Source organism: Quercus lobata, chromosome 10 (genome assembly GCF_001633185.2).
Source record: "Quercus lobata isolate SW786 chromosome 10, ValleyOak3.0 Primary Assembly, whole genome shotgun sequence".
NCBI classification, from domain to species: Eukaryota; Viridiplantae; Streptophyta; class Magnoliopsida; order Fagales; family Fagaceae; genus Quercus; species Quercus lobata.
In genome coordinates, this window is record NC_044913.1 from 55118335 (window position 1) to 55140605 (window position 22271).

At 38.0% G+C, this 22271-nt stretch overlaps 1 protein-coding gene across 1 annotated transcript; it reads left to right on the forward strand.

Annotated features, from left to right (window-relative positions):
- The first annotated feature begins 21135 nt into the window (after nucleotides 1-21135).
- On the forward strand, nucleotides 21136-22133 carry LOC115965011. Its single transcript, XM_031084224.1, has 2 exons — nucleotides 21136-21481; nucleotides 21754-22133. Exons 1-2 carry the CDS (start codon nucleotides 21136-21138, stop codon nucleotides 22131-22133), a joined length of 726 nt encoding a protein of 241 aa, XP_030940084.1.
- The last annotated feature ends 138 nt before the right edge of the window (nucleotides 22134-22271 follow it).

Genomic DNA, 22271 nt, shown 5'->3' on the forward strand with positions numbered 1-22271 from the left:
TGAGCATTTTACAAGCATCAGGAATTTCAGAAAGAAAGATTCAGGGATGCCCAATGGAAGTGGCAAGGTTTGGCGGAAGGGATGAATACACTGCAGGCCACATCTAGCTGTGGTTAAAGGTGGGCCCCATAGCTTCCTTAGCCTAGTTCCACGTGGTGAAGACGGAGGTGTCATATCATGTGCTTTTGGGGAGACCATGGTTGCACAAACATCGATTGGTCTCGTCCACCTATCACTAGTGTGTGAAGGGAAGGATGAATGACAAAATGATACGCATAGCAAAAAATCCCTTGCCATTCGAGTAGGCGGAGGCTCATTTAGTAGAAACTATGTTCTGCGACCAGTGAGCTCCATCTGGGGAAAGCTCAGTATCAAAGCCACGAGGCACCTTCGTACCCAAGTGGGAAGACATCCAAAGTGATCCGGAACTTGATCTAAGGGAGATGCTAGCACGAGAAAAGAAAAGGAAGGAAGCACCTGCTGCAGAATCAGACGAAAAATCGTAATGTGTCAGGGTCCAAGGCCTTGATAGTAGGATTGTGTACAAATTATAAATGCACGTGGGGCCCACCTGTGGGATACAAGTGGGCCCCACCTAAGAGTGGCAGCACAAGAGTTGGTGTGTTATGTGGCCCAAAAAAGTTAGGAGGAAGAGGGAAACAAAGAGAAAGATGAAGAAGTTGTGGCAGAAAAGGATGTACAAGTAGTGGCAGAAGAAGAGTTGGAAGAAGTTGACCTAGGGTCTGGCTCACAAGAACCAAGACCTATTTCAATTAGTGCAAGTTTGACAGAAAAGGAAAAATTAGAACTGATATTACTGTTGAAAGAGTTCAAAGACGTCTTCGCATGAGATTACAGTGAAATGCCAGAGCTAGATCCCGGGCTAGTGGCGCATATGTTGAATGTGGACCCAGAGGCCAAGCCTGCCAGGATATTCCATATTGAGATATAAGGGCAAATAGTCAAGGAGGTGCAGAAATGGCTGGTCGCAGGATTCATTAAGCCTATTCAACACTCGTGCTGGCTATCTAACATAGTACCAGTGAAGAAGAAGAAGAACGGGCAGATAAGATGTTATGTAGATTTCAAAAATCTCAACAATGTCTGTTCGAAGGACGAGTTCCCATTACCAAACATGGATTTGTTAATAGATTCTGCGGTAGGAAGCGCCATGTTCTCATTCATGGACGGATTCAGTGGGTACAATCAGATCAGAATGGCACCAAGGGATGCAGAGAAAACTGCTTTCAGAACACCCATGGACAACTTTTACTACACTGTGATGCCTTTCGATTTAAAAAACGCAAGTGCAACTTATCAACGAGCAATGATGTCCATATTTCACGACATGATGCATCAGGAGTTGGACGACTATGTGGATGACATAGTGGTGAAATCAAGGAGGAGAGAGGAACACTTTCACGTGTTGAGAAAGGTATTCGAAAGGTGTAGAGCTTTCAACCTAAGAATGAACCCTCTCAAGCGCGCATTTGGAGTGTCCTTTTGGAAATTCTTGGGCTTCTTGATTCACAGCAGAGCAATAGATGTGGACCCGGCCAAGGCTATGGCCATAGCAACTATGAGACCTCCAGCCATGGTAAAGGAGTAAAAAATCTTTTTAGGGAAGGTCTCATATATCCGAAGATTCATCCCTAGGCTGGCATCAATTACTTCTGCTTTCACCAAATTACTCAGGAAATGGCAAAGCTTTGAATGGGGAGAAGCGCAACAGATGACCTTCAAAAGGCTGCAACAGATCATGATGAACCTCCCTATTGTGCAAGCCCCAATCCACAAAAAGCCATTACTACTCTACCTGGCCACTAACTCGTATGCCATTGGTGCATTGATCGCCCAAGAGGATAGAGGTGGCATTGAGCAACCAGTGTACTACATCAGCCGTGCCTTAAAAGATGCAGAAACTCATTACCCAAGGGCAGAAAGGACTTGGTCATCAGCCATACTTCATCAGCCATACTTCGCAGAGGTTACACCATTATTTCTTGGCTTACGAAGTATGGCTGATGACCAAGTCCCATGTTGTCAAAGTTTTGTTGCGGCAACCAATCCTCTCTGGCAGAATATCCTAGTGGTTGTTACAATTGTCACAATACGACTTGAAAGTAGGAACGCCTAAGGCGATAAAAAGTCAGGCTATAGCAGACTTGTTGGCACAGTTTTCAGGAGAGGAAGAATTCCCGCTGGATGATGAAGTTCCAGGGGAAGTAGCCATGGTTGAAGAAGTCAAAGAACAATGGGTAATGAAGTTTGATGGGTCTTCTACCGCCCAATCAGGAGGAGTGGGAGTAGTTTGGTGCCATGAAGAAAATGAGACAGTGGTGCTATCATTCAAACTGGAATTCCCCTGTTCGAACAACACGGCAGAATACAAAGCCTATCTAACCGGGCTAGCGACGTCTCTCGAAATGAGAGTCAAACATTTAAGGGTAATGGGTGATTCAAACCTGGTGGTCTACCAGGCCAAGGGGAGCTTCTCCCTAAAAGAACCCAGCCTAGCCCCGTACAGAGCAATGGCCTAAAAGATGGAGGAAAAGTTTTCAACCTTCGAGATAGAACATGCTCCAAGAAATGAAAATCGGTTTGCCGATGCACTAGCCGCACTAGGCTCACAAATAATTTTTGAAGGGAATAGCACTAGGATAGAAGTTGGCAAGAGGAAAAAGTCTATTATTGAGACATTGAAGGAAACGTTCTAGGAGGAATAGTGTGAAGGGGATTGGCGGAGGCCTTGACGGAGGAAGAAGACATCGTAAAAATGAAGATCTTGAAGGACTATGTCGTGGTAAAAGGGTAATTGTATTGTAGGATGCCAAGTGGGGTCTTGTCCAGATGTGTGGGGCAGAAGGAGGCCCAGAGAAAGTTGAAAGAAATACATGACAAGACTTGCGGATCTTGCGGGGAGGTCAGCCTTTACCGCAGACTTTAAAGGGCAGGCTTCTATTGGCTAAGCATGGGTAAAGACGCAAACTGAGTCCAAACCAAGTGCGGGACCTACTAGCTTGCAGCAGATAGAGAGGAAAGTTACGCTGTGTTCGCCAGCGAAGACTAGAGAAGCCCATTCACATAGTACTTGATAGAAGATATCCTGCCACTGCCACAATTGGTGGTGAATCTTAGTTCCTTCACCTTGAACACCACAAAAGTTGGTTTTCTCTGCCACTAATTTTGACTTTGAGAAGGTGGTTGAAGTTGGGTTTGATTTTTGGATCAGTTTGAAATGGTGGGTTTGGATAATCGGTGAGATATGGAGCTATGGTGGCTGTTTGGTTTTTGGGTTTTGTTTGTGGGAGGTGATTTGATTGGAGTCATGACCATGGATGACTGTGGTGGTAACTGGTGAAAGGTGGATCTAGAGAAGATTGGCCCATGTTGGCTGTTTGGTGAGAGAGCATATGTGTTTTTGGATTTGGATGAGTAGTGATTGTGTGTGATATTGATGTGGCACACTATACTTGGAGGGGTAAACTATGGGGTTTACACTACTTCCTTACCAAATTCCGACTCATTCTATAAATCTTATATGTATGTCTTTGGAAATACTACACTTTTTTAACTGATGGGTTACCCACAAGAGCATCTTCGGCCTTCTTGCAGGCCTAAAATTCTAACATTACATTTTTAGAGTTGTAAAATTTAATTTAAACTGTAATGGACAAAATAAACTGAACTTAAAAGAAAGAGGATCCTAATCCTTTTAAATAGATGGGAAAATTCATCCCTACTAGGTTACCTAGTTGGTGAGACCATTGGTATATGGCATAACATAAACCAAGTTCTCTAGTTTAATTTATCATGCTATTCGTATATGGAGTTTTCGAGATGTCTTATGGATAGTGAGTGAAATAATCTAACCAAAGACTGAAACACTATTTTGTTTAAAATTTTCAAGAATTTTATAGACAAACTAACTACTGTTTGCATGGAAAAAATATTTAGGGTTCAAATCTACTATCCATACCCTATTGAATTTAAAAAAAAAAAATATATATATATATATCAATAAATAAAGAGACAACTTCGTACTAACTAACCAAACAACAAGACATAACAATATTATTTATAACACTGTTTTAATACATAATAAGTAAATCTTATTCATACTCATTGTAATTAATTGATGTGCTTAAGGAGAGGGCCTGCAAACCAGAGAGCTACGGCATTAAGGACAATTGCAAGTGCTGACAACATGGAAGCAACGGCAGATATCCTGAAAATTTTTCCAAACCTTGGTTTGTGTTGGAGCACCAAGGCACTAAATGCGCCCAAAAACGCGAACAGGATGAACATTAGAAACATATGATAGTCTGGCGGTCGGTCTTTGAAGAGAGCCGGAACTGGACTTCCGTCTACGTTTTCATGTGGAAGAACTATAGAAATCGTAGCTGCAGTGGAGGATATGTACAATATAGATTTCATCGGGCACAAGTTCAAGGATTTGTGAACCATGACGTTCATTGAAAGGGGAAGAAGGCTTTCTTGAATGGGAAGTACTGAAACTGCGGAAATTTCTTTTGCTGTAGTTGAAAGTATGTTGAAACTGAACAAGTAACCATTTTTTTTTCAATGAATGAACAAGTAACCTTTCAAAAGTATGGACCCCGCAAGGCCAGCATTGACGGACCGAAACTTTCCTTGAAATTTATCCGCGAAAATTCCGAGTCAAGTCTAGCTATAACGCGGCTTGACCGATTTTAGGATGACAATTTTTCTGTGCTATAATAACTTTATTACAATTTTACCGGGATAAACAGTGAGGGGTAGAAAAAATAAATTGTAAATTTATATGAAAGTGAAATGTCCAAAATTTTTTTTTTTCTATTAACAATTTATCACATAAAAAAAAAAAAATTATGGTACAAAAATTTGTAATCCTAAATCAGCTTATCATTTGAATTCATTACCTTTTTTTTTTTTTTTTTTTTCCTTCACCACTTATAATCTACTAAATTAAAATTGTGTCAAAATTATGGTACTAAATTAGTCATCCTAAATTTTCTTTGCGGCAATCATGAGTCAAAAAGTCTACACCGCGTTGAAATATGTGATAACTGGAGAAACATGCCACCAAAAATTTTCATTTTCACTGGTAAAAGAAATCAAGAAAATTTGTATAATGAGGGTTAATGGGTTTGAAAATTCCGTGAATTTTCTTTTTTTGACTTCTTGTTCTCGACTAAACAAATACGTACAATAATTTGCATTGCTTTTTCTAAATACGTTTTGAAATCACACCACTACATTATTGCGATACTAGTATATACACATACTACACTCAATTGCGGCAGTTGAAAACTTAAAATGCTATCCTGCGGGTCTGCAGTTGGGTTCAGCTTCCCTCTAGACACTGTCCTCTTAAAGGTTGTTAAATATATTAGCAACACAATGTAGGGATGGAATCAGGGTTCCGAATGAAAAATTGGTATAGACCAAACTTAACATAAGCTTGTTCAATTGCATTGTGTTAATTAACATCATAATTATATTCGTGGTAATTCTAGATTATTCTTTTTTTCTTTTTTTGAGAATTCTAGATTATTCTGTAATGAACTATTATCAATTTTATATATGGTGATTTTTCAAAAATTTATTTGATGATTTTAGAAATTGGGACATCAAACTAGATGTTGACAATACTGCATTTTTAATATGAGCTTCTAAATTATTTTGAATTTTTCTTAATAAAAAAAATCAAAATTGAACATTATTTTTCCAGGATCTTAAAAAAAAGGCAACAATAATTAATTATAAGGAATTTATCCTACATCTACCTAACCATTTAAATAATATTTTGACATAAGATTGACAAATTTCTCTTATTTCTTAAAAAATTGCACTACCAAACAATTTATTACAGCAAAGTCATTATAAATTTTTTTTTAATTAAAAAAATTAACATAAGCTTGTTCAATTGCATTGTGTTAATTAACATCATAATTATATTCGTGGTACTTCTAGATTATTTTTTTTATTTTTTTTTTGAGAATTCTAGATTATTCTGTAATGAACTATTATCAATTTTATATATGGTGATTTTTCAAAAATTTATTTGATGATTTTAGAAATTGGGACATCAAACTAGATGTTGACAATACTGCATTTTCAATATGAGCTTCTAAATTATTTTGAATTTTTCTTAATAAAAAAAAATCAAAATTGAACATTATTTTTCCATGATCTTAAAAAAAGGCAACAATAATTAATTATAAGGAATTTATCCTACATCTACCTAACCATTTAAATAATATTTTGACATAAGATTGACAAATTTCTCTTATTTCTTAAAAAGTTACACTACCAAACAATTTATTACAGCAAACTCATTATAACATTTTTTTAATTAAAAAAATTAACATTATTATTACAGCAAACACAACTAAAAACTTTTTCAAAAGTAACTTAAAAAAAAAGCATCAAACACATCACAGTTAACATTGAGTGAACTGAAAATCATACGATTTGATATAGTGCTAGATTTATGCTTTACCTTTAATGTCAATATTAGTTTGTCTGCAGGTAATTCATGTTACTTTTGGGGCAATTGGGTTTTAATTCATATTATTTTTTGGGCAATTGGGTTTCTTTAGACCAGATTTGTGCTTTATTATTATTATTATTTGTTATCATCTAGAGGTTATTGTAATTATTCTTCAGGCAACTTGGCAAAAGGGATAGAATAGGACATATACCATGTTGTATATGTTAGAGGGATGTGGAAGAGGAAGCACAGAATAGGAACACCGAAAATATGAAGGTTATGTGGTTTAGCCTTGTCGACCTACATCCACAGAGGAATCTCTTAAGGGCTACATCTTTATTATGTAACAGTGTAGTACAATAACCTGTGCGTGTTACAATGAACCCTAATATGAGTATATATAGGCGACTAAACCCTAGACTACTAGTACAAGCAAGAGTGGGATTGGGCCTATTACATTGGGCTAATATGTCTAATATATCTCTAACACCCTCCCTCAAACTCAAGGTGGAAGCTCGATAAAGGCTTGAGGTTAGATAAGCATAAGAAGATCCCTTGAAGATGCCTTTAAAGAAACCACGATGAAGAATGTGCCAATTGACCAATTTTGGAGTTTCAAATGAAGAAACAGAGTTCAAATTCAGAATCTACGCCAAAAAACTAAGCAAGATAGTCCCTTTTGGATATTTTGACTTTTGGTCAATGGTTAATGCAAAAAATCAAAGTCAATCGATGGAAAAGGTCAACGGTCAAGGTCAGTCAACGGGCTACACTGTCTGGGTTGGGTCAATGATCTGGCTGTAGAGTCGCTGATGTCATACGATGATGTGTTAGTGACATGGACTAGGGCTAACGTGGACGTGCTTGTGTGGCTACTGACGTAGAGTGATGACATCATTGGATGGCGTCAGATGACATCAGCAAGGGTTCTTCGGCACGTGGCTAGAGCGTGAGGTGTCTACTGGCGTGTGGAGGAGAGGCCAGAAATCAGTCAGCGCATGAAGGCACGTGCTCTAGTAGATGACTGCCAGATTTCTTCCATAGGCAAATGGGCGGTCGACATGGCTGATAGGACGGCGTGTGTGACCAATGGATGAGCTGCACATGAGGAAATTGTGGCGGCGCATGGGAGAAAGAGCTGGGGCTTTGTCTACATGTGGAGGCGCATGCGGCTGCCGATGGTGGCTAAACTTCTAGGTTTTTCTTGTGAAAGGTCGAGTAGCACATCTATGTGGTTGGTTTCATTAGGTGAAGGCTTGATTTGTATAGATCTGAAAGAGGAGGCATGAATTGCTTGGTTTATGGATCTTAGACATGGGTGTGAGTGACGGTGGCTGCGTAATTCCTTGAGGTCTAGATCTGAGAGGCAGCAAGGCAAGTGGCTGGTATGGAGGATTGATCTGTGTGCACCTGGGAAATTTCTTTGCTGTGTAAAGATTTTTGTTTGATGTCAAGAACAAAGTTTGGCTCTGATACGATGTTAAATATATTATATTAGCAACATGATGTGTTATAGCATGTTGTATATGCTAGAGTGGATACAAAAGAGGAAACATAGAATAGGAACACCGAAAACATGAGGGTTACATGGTTCAGCCTTGTCTGCCTACATCCACAGAGAAATCCCTTAAGGGCTACATCTTTATTACGTAAAAGTGTAGTACAGTAAATTGTATTACAATGAACCCTAACATGAGTATATATATGCTACTAAACCCTAGACTACTAGTATAACATGAAAGTTTGGTAGGACAGGATGTGAGAACTGAAGTTGCAAGTGTAGTTGAAGGGATAGGCAGAGATATAAGAGGTCGAGATGGACATGTAGAGAGAAAGAGAGACTGAGGTGGCTATGAAGGCAAACACAGGGAAAATGGAAGGGGAGCAAGAAACTCGATACCTTCCACAATGGTAGAGATATTTATTATGATCATTGCTCTTGATTTCCTTAGCCTTTCTTCCGGGGCTAGGGAATATTTTGTTTTGCATTGCTTATGTTTGGAGTACAAACCAATTTTTACATTTCTCTCAATGACGAAGCTTAATTTGAGGCAAGATTTCACTTAAAAAGGGTTGGGTTTGGTAATTACCTAACTTAATTGTACTTTAAACATGTACAAATTACCAATGAGAGTGAAAAAATAAAGTCAAATCAAGTGCACAAATGATCAAACAAAAAAAAAAAGAAAAAAAAGAAATACATGACTTACTTGACAATATAATAGCACAAGTACAATATCACTTGATTACCATAGAAAATAGGAAAAAAAGGAATAAGTAATAAACTGAAATTGACAAAGCCCAATAGTATAATTACAAGAAAGTCTACAAATTACTTGTCTACTCCCCCTGCTCTGAGATAGTCATGCGGGGGAGAATAGGTGGTAGTTTTAGCCAATAAGTACCCTCAAATCAAGGAAGAGTGATTTATCCGTAAGAAATAACTATGACTACTATTTTATTTTCACATAAGAAACTTACCAAACTACGCTTGCTAATGAGATTTTTGGTTTACAATCAAAACAAACTTTGTGCGCTTGCTGAGCTTTTGTAGTTCATGATCGCAGTTTGTATTAAAAGATAACTTTGCGTGCGAGCTCAAATTTTTCAGTTCACAATCAAAATGAACTTTGTGTGCAAACTTGTAGAATTTTTTGTAGTTTATAGTTGTAATTCGTACTTGAGGTGAACCTTGTGCGAAGAGAATTTTGGGGTACAAAGTGCATTGGTGTGAGTTTGTGATGTCGTAGAAGCTACAAGAAAACAAACACATTGATTTCTGAATGGAAAAAGAAACTATACACATTAGCTTGTAAATGAAAACCTTGAATCCATGAGGGTCTCTTCAATCCACAAGGTGATAGGGTTTTGGAATCCATCAGAGAGAAATAGTAAAAAGAAACCCTAGGACGGCTAGGAAAATGCCCAGAAACCCTGATTCGCACTAATCATGTAATTAGGTGGCAAAATAGTAATTTTTGCCAAAAATTGCAAAATTGAAATAATTACGAAAATTGAAAATACTTTCTCTAAGAGACGTTCTAAAATAGACGGGATCTTATTTTGATTTTTAAACCAAAAGTTATTAAGGAAAAATAAATATTACTATAAATAGCAAAAACACTGTTTTTGAGACCTTAACGAAGGAATTTGCCTAAATTTAAGTAACACTCGAAAAAACTCAAGTCTGGATCAGAATGCCATTTACCTTTAACCTGCCAAATTTCATGCAATCCGGACATCGTTGCCTTGATGGCCTTACTGGCACCTGTCTTGATTTTGCGCTGTGACTTTCGGCGCTGTTGTTGCTTTTGGGAGACTTTTGCTGTCTGTTCTACATCAGTTTGGGCTATGGCTCAAACGAATTTTTTGCATAAAAAACACATCCCTTATTTCTTCTTTGGCGTTGAGGCATTGAGAAATCTTTTCCTCGCACAAATAATGGTTTTGTTACTCATGCGATGGGACAACAGAAAAGAGAATTTCCATGCTGGCATTGAAACTGTCAAATTCTCGTCAACCCTATTCTTTATTTGATGAAGTTATGAAGTCTCCTCTTAGACTTTCCTTTACTGCTGCAATCAACCCGTGGCTTGTCTTGTAGGAAGGAAAATTTCTAAATATGTATATTTGCTAATGACACCGGGTGTTAAATTGCTAATGCTACATACAAAAATGATCAAGGGTGCATTATTTTCCCTCTGGTTACTAGAAATAACTATAATAAATAGAAGATATATTACTTCAATTTTACATAAACGCACATTGATCCGTTTAGTGTCCGTTTGATATGATTAATTTTCCAACTTATTTTATTATTCAGCTTATTTTTGCTACTATTTATGGGTCTCACTACACTTTTAGGTACTATTCATGGGCCCTACGGTATTATTTCAGTTAACTTTTATCTTTATCTATAGTACTTTCAGCAAAAAAGTTTTCAGTTTCAGCAAAATAAGCGGATCTCAAATAGACCCTTAGTTGAAATAATGCAATAGGACCCATGAATAGTACCAAAAAGTGTAGTGGGACTCATGAATTATAGCAAAAATAAGCTGAATAGTAAAATAAATTGGCAAAAATAATTTTTACCAAACACACACTTAGTCTCAATTCTAAGGCCAATTTTGGTCTAGACCAGATTATAGGATGTGGCGGAATTTTCTGACATTCAACCGATTTGGCCATTTAAAAACAGAACTGCAAAACAACATTTGCAGAATATATCACAAAAGTGGTTTTTTGCCGTTATTGCCATTGTTTTCTGAATGCCTACTCCTAGATAGTCATGTGAAGGAGAATCTCCATCCCTATGAGCATGGATTGGTCTCCCTTGAATAGAGGATCACATTGTTGGATGATGTGTCAGAGAAATTTTGGTTGTAGACTTCAAATTTTCATTAGTAAGCAATAGGTGGTAGTTATTTCAGCCAATAATTACCACATAATAACTACCGCACTCACAAGAGCTACAAATTTCATTAAGAGTTTTTGAAAAACTCAACCATCCACACATTACAAGATAGATGCATTGATACCATGGGGATAGGCCCGATAAATAAATTAAAAATTTGGAGTGCATTTCCTACCACCACCCTATGATTTGTTCTTCCCATTGAACTTAGTTCTCAGGACCTCTAGTCCCTAGTTTGGGTCACCTCATATGTGGTTCATGATCTTATTTGGACTATCAACCATATCTCCACCAATGTTTACTAGACCATTTGACTGTATTTAATATTTATAGATTCCTTTTCCTCATGCACACTAAGGCAAAAAGTATAGACAATGATGGTATTATCAAATCATGTGCTAAAACATTTTGTATAATTTTTTGTTAGGGTTTTGGTCGGGCCCCAGTTGACAAAGTTAATCAATTCTTAGCCAAGCAATTAATTAGATAATTATGTTTCATATCTGAATTGATGAACATCACATGAACATGGATCACAAAGAGACAGCCAAAATGGTGAACTCGGAAAACCAACAAATCATTTCACAATAAAGACCTTTGAGGGGATTTAACTTACAATCCTCAAGGTAGACAAATTCACTAAAATAGAATGAAATTTTATACAACAAACTTAATCCTAAATCTACCTCTTGTAGTACTTACTAACGTGACAACATATAGCTTCAAATCCACAGACTCTTCTATTTTGGATTTGTTTCACATGAATGTCCTCTCACAATTCCAAAAACACCTTTCAAATATTTGGACTAGTAAATTGGATACAACAACATTACTTGATCACCAAATCTTTTGTATGAGCTTAGGTCTCCTATTGATGCTTCAAGAGAGCTTGGAAAAATACTATGTACAAAACAGTACTCTCCCATAGACTTAAAAACATGCTCTAGGTTTACTTATATAGTATACTTGAAATGTGCTGGGGGTAGTTTTTTCATTGCCAATATGATATTTGGGAAGCCAAGACCAAGACTTGACTTTGGGCTTGGAATATGGCCCAAATGCTATCGGTGAAGTGTGAAAGGCCCATTTTTGCTCAAGTTCTGGATTGCATTCAACAAAGATCATGCTAAGGCCTTAAAAGTATCTCCTGCAAAGATGAGCTAGCACAAATGATTGCCCACCACAATAAGTGCTTAAATAATAGTCCAGTGGTAAACAAGAGAACTGTCCAATGGTAGATTTCTAGAAAATTAATAAATGTATTTGCATAGTAAAATTTTTGCATTTCCTCCATAGTTGGTTAATATAAAAGTGGGCCCATTATAACAAGTACATGAGGAAAATTGTCCAGCAGTGAATATGACAGACCTTCAGTAGTAACATTTGATAAGTTAATAAATGTGTTTACATGATAAAAATCATATATTTTCCTGATTATTATTAGGTCAACATGAGGGAAAAATTCCATAGTATCCAAGACATTATGACCTTCATTATAATAGCAATAAACAAAAATTAAAGGCTTCATAATTACAAGTAAAAGAGGAAAAATTAGGATGGAATGAAGGAAGAGAAAGACCCCCAGTTTCGCGCAGCAAATATTAACTAAGGTTCTTATGCCCATAATGGAATATATGGAAGGATGTATGGTAAATGATGGAAACTACTCTTATATGAGTGGGTGAGCAAATATATGGTGATGTGGGAATAAAATGGCAAAGGTACTTGGCTATTTTTGGCTATGGTGAAGAGAGATTGATTGTGGCTAATCATGAGACTTTTATGGTGCCGGGTTTTGTTAGAAAATAAAAGGAATGTTTGTGACTTGATGGGTATGGGCCTTTGTGAACTAAAAAGGAACTTATTTCTGAATTAAGGGCTAAAAATAGCAAGATTGATGAAGACTTTGAGAGGATTTTGTCCCCATTGATGAGTAATGGTTCTTTCCTTTTATAGTTAAGCTTAGGGAGCAATTATCAAAATCCAAAAACTTTGGGTCTGATCAGTAAGAGATCCATCATGAGATTTGGCCAAAAATGATGTGAGCTCCTTTTTGAATGTTTATCTCCTTTGGGTAATGTCAGATGGAGCTGAAATTCAGAGCATCTAACTTAGGATTTGGTAAAAAATGGTGTGATTTGCTTTTGGGTATTTTATCTTCTTTGGGTAATGCCATTAAGTGTTAGGATTTAGAGATTGATCTCAGCCAATAAGATCAAGACAAACATGGGGCTAGAACTTGGTTGCAGCAAATAAGATTTTAGCTTCAAAGAGTAGGAGCTATCACCCTAAGCCAGGTGTCAATCTTTTAGCCTACTTTAGGGAGCTCTGCTGGAGATCTTTTTATGCCCTCCAAACCACATTTCCCTAAATTTCCCCTTCAGGAATTCATGGGTTTGGTTCATGAATCAATTACATACATTTCTAGTAATAAAATAAACTATTTAGTTGAGAATTTCATGAGCTTGGAGGTCTTGGTTATGGCTTCCTTGAGTTGTGACCAAAACTTGGAGAAGAAGAGTATTTATTGCCCATTAGTTTTTTAGGTGTTGGCCCAGCCTTTGGTACTATTCACGTCAAAATTGGTAGTGGTAGAGAGGTTGATGGGATAGGTGGCCAGCTCCTAATTTGTTTTGGGAGCTTAGTTGCTTCTTGAGGTGCTCTCTAGTTGAAGGCAAAACTGAAGGGAGTGCTCCTGTTGGGCCAGTTTGCACACATGGGCTGTTTTGGTTGAGATTTCAATTTGGGTTTGGCCATGAGGGCTGAGTTCTCTCCACTTAGGCCTATCTTTTGCTTTCTCATTGAAAGCCCTACAAAATTGACAAAGTTACCATATATTGCCATGGATTTTTATTCCTCATGGCTTTAGTTGTTAGTAAAAATGAAGTGTATTCATGAGATTTAATAAGTATTTATGATAGGTTTTGGATATTAATTTCCATGAGTTTTAAATAAAAATTTGTGTAGTTTAATATTTGATATAAGTTTAATTATTTCTATAGATAATCATAATAGGCTTGTAGGATAAATAATTATCATGAGTTTTGGAAATAAATATCATAAATTTTGTAATATAAGATAAATAGTGACCATGAGTTCTTATATAAATTCCATGGGTTTATAATATGGTATGTAATAAATGTCATGGGCTTAAGATAAATAATTATAATTCTCCATGGGCTTTTTTATTAGCAACACAAATTCATAATTCTCCTTGTGCTTGATATACGTTTGCCATGGGTTTTGGAAAAATGAATAGTGTTACGTAACATAAATAGTTACCATGAGTTTATAATATGGTATGAAATAAATATATTTCATGGTTTTAATATAAATAATCATAACTTTCCATGGGCTTTTATAAGATGATTGCCATGGGTTTTGAGAATAGATAATTGTCATAGATTCCATGAGTTTGTAATATTATAGTAATAGATTTAAGAACTTAAAACATTGTTCATCATTGGATTTTAAGTGAAATACTTATGATATAATATTTTGTCAAGTATTGATAACCTTGGGGTTTTCACTAAATAGTGCCAAGTAACTAGCTTAGGCTTTTAACAGTGCCAATGTGAATTGGGCTTCTGATATTGCCAATGTGAATTGGGCTTATAATATTGTCAATGAGAATTACATTTTTGATATATTTTTAATGAGAATTGGGTTTTTGATATTGCCAATGAGAATTGGGTTTTTGATATATTACCAATGTGAATTGAGCTTTCGATATTGCTAATGAGAATTGGGATTTTGATATATTGCCTTTAATATTTCCAATGAGAATTGAGCTTTTAATATTGCCAATGAGAATTGGGTTTTTGATATATTTCCAATGAGAATTGAGTTTTTGATATTTCCAATGAGAATTGGGTTTTGATATTGCCAATGAGAATTGGGTTTTTGATATATTACCAATGTAAATTAAGTTTTTGATATTGCCAATGAGAATTGGGCTTTTGATATATTGCTACTGAGAATTGAGTTTTTAATATTGCCAATGAGAATTGGGCTTTTGATATTGCCAATGTGAATTGGACTTTTGATAAATAAATTGTCATGAGCTTGAACCATGGGCTTTGCTTATGGGATTTGAATTCCATTGATAAAATTGCCATGGGTTTTAATTATGGATTTGAATTCTATTGATAAAATTGTTTTGTCATGGACTTGAATCATGGGTTTTTTCAAATATTGCTAAGTATAAGTATTTTTGGGTTTTAAATAGAATGGGATGTGTGCATTGGGCTCATAGGGCCGGTTTTGGGTTTAGCTAAATAGTGATAATAAAATTTGATAAAATATGAGTTTTTTGGGCTTTTTGTAATAGTTTATATCATGACCTAATTTAAATAATTAAATATGAAATATTTGTAGACCAATGCGATGAGAAATATTCATGGAGGCCCAAAATAATTTATGGGTAATATTTTGGTATTTTTTGATGAATAAATAAATGTGATTAAATAGGATTGAGGCACGTGGCATGAGTGAAAAAATTGCACCTCAACAAAATGCAAGTAACCCCAAATTAAATAGCTCATAGAAAATCCTTTAGAATTTATTCTACATGAATCTCAATCGACCGAGGTTGTGTAGAATTCTAGCACAGTGACAATCTAGATGTATTTTTCTTAAGTCTTGCACAACTTGAATCTTCAACTGTCTAGTTCTTTGATATATTTTCAATACTAAAACAAGACCAAATAAGATTCTAAGTGTTACAATTGTTGGTGGTTTGCCAATACAATTCTATGAACCTAACATTTTTGAACGACCAACCTTTTTTTCATAGGCTCATTTTGATGGATTTAACAAAAACATATTTTATATTTCAAAATTCACAATAAATTATCCACTATCTCAAAACAACACATATACCCAATAAAATAATTTGTATCACTCCTGACCTTGGTGGTTACTATATAACAAAATTTATTTTCACTAAATCCTATCCACTAATCGAAAATAATGGCTGGCTAAATTGTTGCCAACTTTTAATTATTTTTCCATCATTTCATATATTAGTATAAAAAAATGTAGATTTATTTGCATCTACATAGGGCAAGTAGCCTCTAACAACTAGGAACTTCTCTTTGGAACTATAAGTTCCATAGTTTCACAATAATAAAGGACTCATTGTTTTGTAATACTTGACATCATTATAATCACATTTGTACAATATAGATGCCTACCCTTTTTTTTTTTTTTTTTTTTTTTTTTTAATTCGATAGTTATAACAAGTGATAAGAAATTTGAACCCCAAGATGTTTTAGAAATGCCAGAATATGTCAACTAGTTGAGTTATAAGAAAATCATTGCATCTTTATTATAGGTTAGGAATGCTAACTTAAAATGGTACCATTGTGTTATTCCCAGTAGTCAATACCGAACTAAACTTAGAAGTTCTCACTCATTTCGGTTTTTAAAATTCCAAAATTACTCATCCACTTAGTATTATTTTTATTTAATTCCTTTTGTCCCCTCCTTCCACTAAATAACATTAGAGCATTCACATTAGCCAGTTCAAAATAACATAAAATTGAAATTTAGCTAGTGAAACTAAAAAATCACCCACGTCAAATAATGAACTCATGAGGCAAAATGAGATTTTACTACAATTCTAGTCCAAATTTAGGAGTCACTATAGCTTATGCAAATAATTTTTTTTTATTCATTCGTTTTCTCACCTCGTCAGATTTTTTTTTTCTCTCTCTCTCATCCCAAAAACATTGCTGAATCGAAATCATTGTTGAAAAATTTCTTTGGCAGGTAGGACATAGCAGCCTCTAGAGATCATCATTTCCAATGTTGAAGATCAAATTACTGGCAAAAACCCAAATCTTAAACCTATATCCCAAATTCATCAAACCCATTTAAATTTGCTAGAACCATTTGATGGGACCGACGAACTCCTTTTTTTCGGGACGACTTGATCGAGTATATTCATCCACCTTGACACGACACAGATGGAGACAGGCAAGTCATTAAAGAGAGAATTCAATACCTCGGGCAATTACCAAACAGTTGTCAGACCATTGGAGTCTTATCAAAACCCACATTCATGAACCCAGGGGCGTTACAAAAGGAGCATTGAAGCCACAATTAAGGCCCCAACGACTAGAAACTATGAAGCTATATATACACATTGATCAAAGACAAACAAGGTACATAAGATTCACCCAAAAAGTACTTTGATATTTAGAGCTTTCTTATTATTCCCAAAGAACTTCCATATATTGACTTTGGTATCGGAGACATTGTGGTAGGCACCACATCGGTGACCACCTTAGGAGAGACTTTGTCCTAGGTTTGCAGGAGTAGTGATGGGGATCCGTTTCCATTTGGACGAACCAACAAGACTGACAATCTTACGCATCATCAGTTTGGCGCCGTCTGTGGGGACGACATTTTCGCATCACACCTAGGTTCGAAAGTGTAGTTCCACTCAATCTGTAAATCCAGATGGAGCCCAATTAAGATTCTGTAGCACTAGCCCTACAAATCCAAGCACTTATAGCTAGCGTGGAAGAGCTCACCAAACAAAACCAGAAGATGAGGTAGCGACTTCAACAAGAGGAGAACTGGTCCAAGACCAATAAGGAAGACGAGGGTGATAGTTAAAGGAGGAGTGACCATCGAAGGCCAGCCACTCCAGACGGACCGAGCTCAGATCTTCTTTGGGAAATGAGAAAAGAGATGGACGAGCTAAAGAACATCATCAAAGGAAAAATAAATCGAAACCCGGATAGAATGGTTAGGACAACAGATTCACCCTTTACGGTGGTAGTTCTAAAGTGCCCAGTGCTGTCAAAGTTTCGCTTGCCTTAGCTAGAACCGTTTGACGGGCTTAAGGACCCCTTGGACCACCTTAATACTTTCAAGATGACACTAGGTCTCCAATAGCCCCCTGACAAAATATTGTGCCGTTCTTTGCCCACCACTCTCAAAGAAGTTGCAAGGGAGTGGTTCATGAAGTTACCAACATCGTCCATCGACAACTTCGAGTAGTTGAGCAATTCTTTTCTACGCCATTTTGTTGAAGGACAACGCCCGAGGAGGCTAGCAGACCACTTACTCACCATCAGACAAGGAGAGAAGGAGACCTTGAGGTTGTACATGAAGCATTTGACTTGAGAAGCTTTAGAGGGAGACGAAGCTGATGACAAGGTGTAGCTGACAACCTTTAAAGCTAGATTGAAGAATCCTCCAAAGACGATGGCATAAATGCTCCTGAAGACACATAAATATATGAACGTTGAAGATGCCTTAGCCACGATAAGAGACGAAGAAAAGACCAACGAAAAAGGAAGGAAGGAAGACGACCGGAGAAGACGAAAAAGGGAGCACCCAAATCGTCAGACTATTGACGGGGGTAAAAGGAAAGACGAAAAAACTCCTTGGACGGTAAAATTCACTCCTTTAATTATGCCTGTTGACAAAATTTTGGTGTAGATTAAAGATGAGAACTACCTCAAATGGCCAAGGCCATTACATTCGTCGCCCCACATACTTGACAAAAAAAAGTATTGCCGATTCCATAAGGATCACGGCTACTACACAGAGGATTATAGGGACCTGATGGAGCAGATAGAGGAACTTATACGAAAAGGGAAATTGCAGAGGTTTGTGAAGAAGGGAGAACCTAGTAGGTCCAGGGATGACAACAAGGACAAGCACGAAGCCTCACCAAGGGATGAGGACCACACATCCCAACGATTGCAAAGTGTGATTGGGGAGATAAAGACGATCACAGGTGGGCCGTCGACAGACGGGTTGTTCAAATCCCTTAAAAAATCATATCAGAGGCAAGTAAACAGCGTCCACAGAATACCCCCGTACGAAGTAGAGACAAACGGATAGGGACATGTTTTTCTTGGAAGAAGATGCTAGAGAAGTGAAGCAGTCTCATGACGACCTCTTGGTCATTATGCTCACAATAGAAGGATTCAATACCAGGAGAATCCTCGTGGATAATGGTAGCTCCGCGGACATCATATACCTCTTTGCTTTTCAACAGTTGAAGCTAAACCCAGGAAGGTTGCGCCCTTTTGAGTCCTCCTTCGTTAGCTTTAGTGGGGACAGAGTGTATCCTAAAGGCATAGTGACGTTAACAGTCACAGTAAGGTCTTATCCGCGACAACTGACCCATCAGTTAGATTTCCTGATGGTAGATTGTCCCTCATCATACAATGTGATCATTAGGAAACCCACACTCAACCGCTGGAAGGCAGCCACGTCCACCTATTGCCTGAAGGTGAAATTCCTAACGGAAAATGGGGTAGACGAAGTAAAAGGAGATCAAGTACTGGCTAGGGAATGTTACCAAGCAGTGTTTGCAACCAAGGAAAATCATACGTGGATGATCAAGGAAAAAGAAGAGGAGAAGGTGGAAGCTTTGGAAACTGTAAAGCTGGTAGATAGGGAGCCAATGAAGACCACCAAGGTAGGGACGACCATGAGTGCAGACATGAAGAAGAAGCTCGTCCAGTTCCTCAAAGAAAACCTGGACATCTTTGTATGGATTCACAAAGACATGCTAGGCATATCCCCAAAAGTCATTCAGCATAGGCTAAACGTGGACCCCGAGAAGAAGCCTGTTCAGTGGAGATGATGAGTCTTCGCTCTATAATGAAATCAAGCAATTACAAACGAGGTCAACAAGCTGTTATCAGCAGGCTTTATTCGAGAAGTCTATTACCTAGATTGGCTCGCCAATGTCGTCCTAGTGAAAAAGATGAACGGAAAGTGGAGAATGTGCGTGGACTTCACGGACCTAAACAAAGCTTGTCCAAATGACAGTTTTTCTCTACCAAGGATAAATCAGTTGGTGGATTCCATAGCAAGGCATAAACTACTAACATTCATGGATGCATTCTCGGGGTACAATCAGATCAAGATGGCTGAAGAAGACCAGGAGAAAACTGCTTTCATCACGAGCTAAGGGCTCTATTGCTATAAGGTAATGCCTTTTAGGCTGAAAAATGCAGGAGCAATCTACCAGAGGTTAGTGAATAAAGTGTTTAGCAAGTAGATCGAGAGAAACATGGAAGTATATGTGGATGACATGCTCGTCAAGAGTAAAGAAGAGCTTACTCACCTGGACAACCTTAGAGAGACGTTCGCCACACTCAGATAGTACTAGATGAAGTTGAACCCCAGTAAGTGTGCCTTTAGAGTAGCCTCAGGGAAGTTATTGGGGTTCATGGTATCCTAAAGAGGGATAGAAGCAAACCCAGAGAAGGTACGAGCCATACTTGAGATGACGTCACCCAAGACTATTAAAGAAGTCTAGAAGCTTATAGGAAGAATGGCAGCACTTAACAAGTTTGTCTCTAAGGTGACAGACAAGTGCTTACCCTTCTTTAAGACATTAAAGCAAGCTTTCGCTTGGACTAATGAATGTGAGAAGGCCTTCCAGGAACTCAAGCAATACCTAAGCAATCCACCCCTCTTGAGTTCGTCCAAAGAGGGAGAGAACCTGTATTTACACTTGGCAGTGTTAGCTACAGCTGTGAGTGCTGCCTTAATTCGAGAAGAGGACAGAAAGCGGCTTCTAGTCTACTATGTTAGCCAGGCCTTCCAGGGGGCAGAAGCTAAATACCCACGGATAGAGAAGATCGCATTTGCTTTAATCGTTGCTTCACGCAAGCTGCGCCCTTATTTTCAGGCAAACCCTATCATGGTAATGACAGACCAACCTATAAAGAAGGCCATGAACAAGCCCGAAGCTACCAGGAGGATGGTCTAGTGGGCCATAGAGCTTAGCCAATTCGACATAGAATACCACCCCAAGACCACTATTAAGGCACAGGCACTAGTAGATTTTATCACTGAATTTACAATCCCCGACGGGGAAAGGGATACAGGCGAGGTGGAAAGATGGATGATTTAGATTGACAGTTCTTCCATCCAAAATAGGGGCGGAGTAGGGGTCATCATCATTACCCCCGAAGGAGAGACGCTAAAATACGAAGTTCAGCTAGCATTCTCGACGACAAACAATGAAGTTGAATACGAAGGGGTACTGACGAGGTTAAGGGTTGGAAAAGCACTAGGAGTAAAAAGCTTGCTCCTCTAAAGCGACTCAAAGCTCATCATAGGCTAGATAAAGGGGGAGTTTGAAGCAAAGGAGGAGAGGATGCAAAAGTACTTAAGGTTGACAAGGCTCTTTACACAAGAATTTGATCAGGTAGAATTTACACAGATCCCTAGAAGCCAAAATATGGGGGTAGATGAGTTGGAGAAACATTCATCGTCAGAAGCAGAACTGACAAGTATAGACCTGAAGGTTGAAGTCCAAAGACGCCCCGGTGTTGAAGAAGTCCATACCTTCATCGTCCAGAGTGGAAGCAGCTGGATGACCCCAATTCTATCCTTCCTCCAAGACGGACGGCTCCCACAGGACGTCGAAGAAGCAACAAAGGTAAGGAAGATGGCAGCAAGGTTCACGATTTTGAACGGTACCCTATACAAGAGAGGCTTCTCCATGCCCTACTTGAAGTGCGTTGACAAAAAAGAAGCCAAATATATTAAGGAAGAGATTCATGAAGGGGTTTGTGGAGACCATGGTAGCCTAGATCCTTGGTAAGAAAAGTTATCAGAATAGGTTACTTCTGGCCTACCTTGCAGGTGGACGCGAAGGAGCTCATCAAGAAATGCAACAAGTGCCAGAGGTTTGGGAATGTCTAGCGCCTTCTAGCAGAGAGACTGGCAACGATAGCCTCCCCATGGCCATTTGCACAATGGGGAATTGACATCGTCGGCCTATTGCCCTGAGGTAAGAGACAGGTAAAGTTTCTAATAGTCACTATTGACTACTTCACAAAATGGGTTGAAGCAGAGGCATTATCAAGGATTCCACGGATGATCATATCAGATAATGGGCGACAGTTCGACAGTCAAGGTTTCAAGGATTTTTGCTCAAGTCTAGGGATCAAGAACCAGTTCTCATCCCCAAGAAACCCACAAGCGAATGGACAAACGGAGGATGTGACTAATCGAACACTACTCAAGATCATTAAAGCTAGGTTGGATGACGCTAACGGAGCCTGGCTGGAGGAATTGCCCAATGTCTTATGGGCTTACAGGACTACAACAAGAACCCCGACAGGAGAAACCCCCTTCAGACTCACTTATGGCACCGAGGCAGTAATCCCGGTCGAGATGGGAATAACCAGCATCAGGCGAGAGACGTTCCATGAAGAAAGCAATGACGATTAACTAAAGGTCAACCTGGATTACTTGGACGAGGTCAGAGATGGAGCTTCCAACAGAATGATGAAGTATCAGCAGAATATGGCCGAGTACTACAACAAGAGAGTGAAGCTCAAACGACTTGACATAGGGGACCTTGTCCTG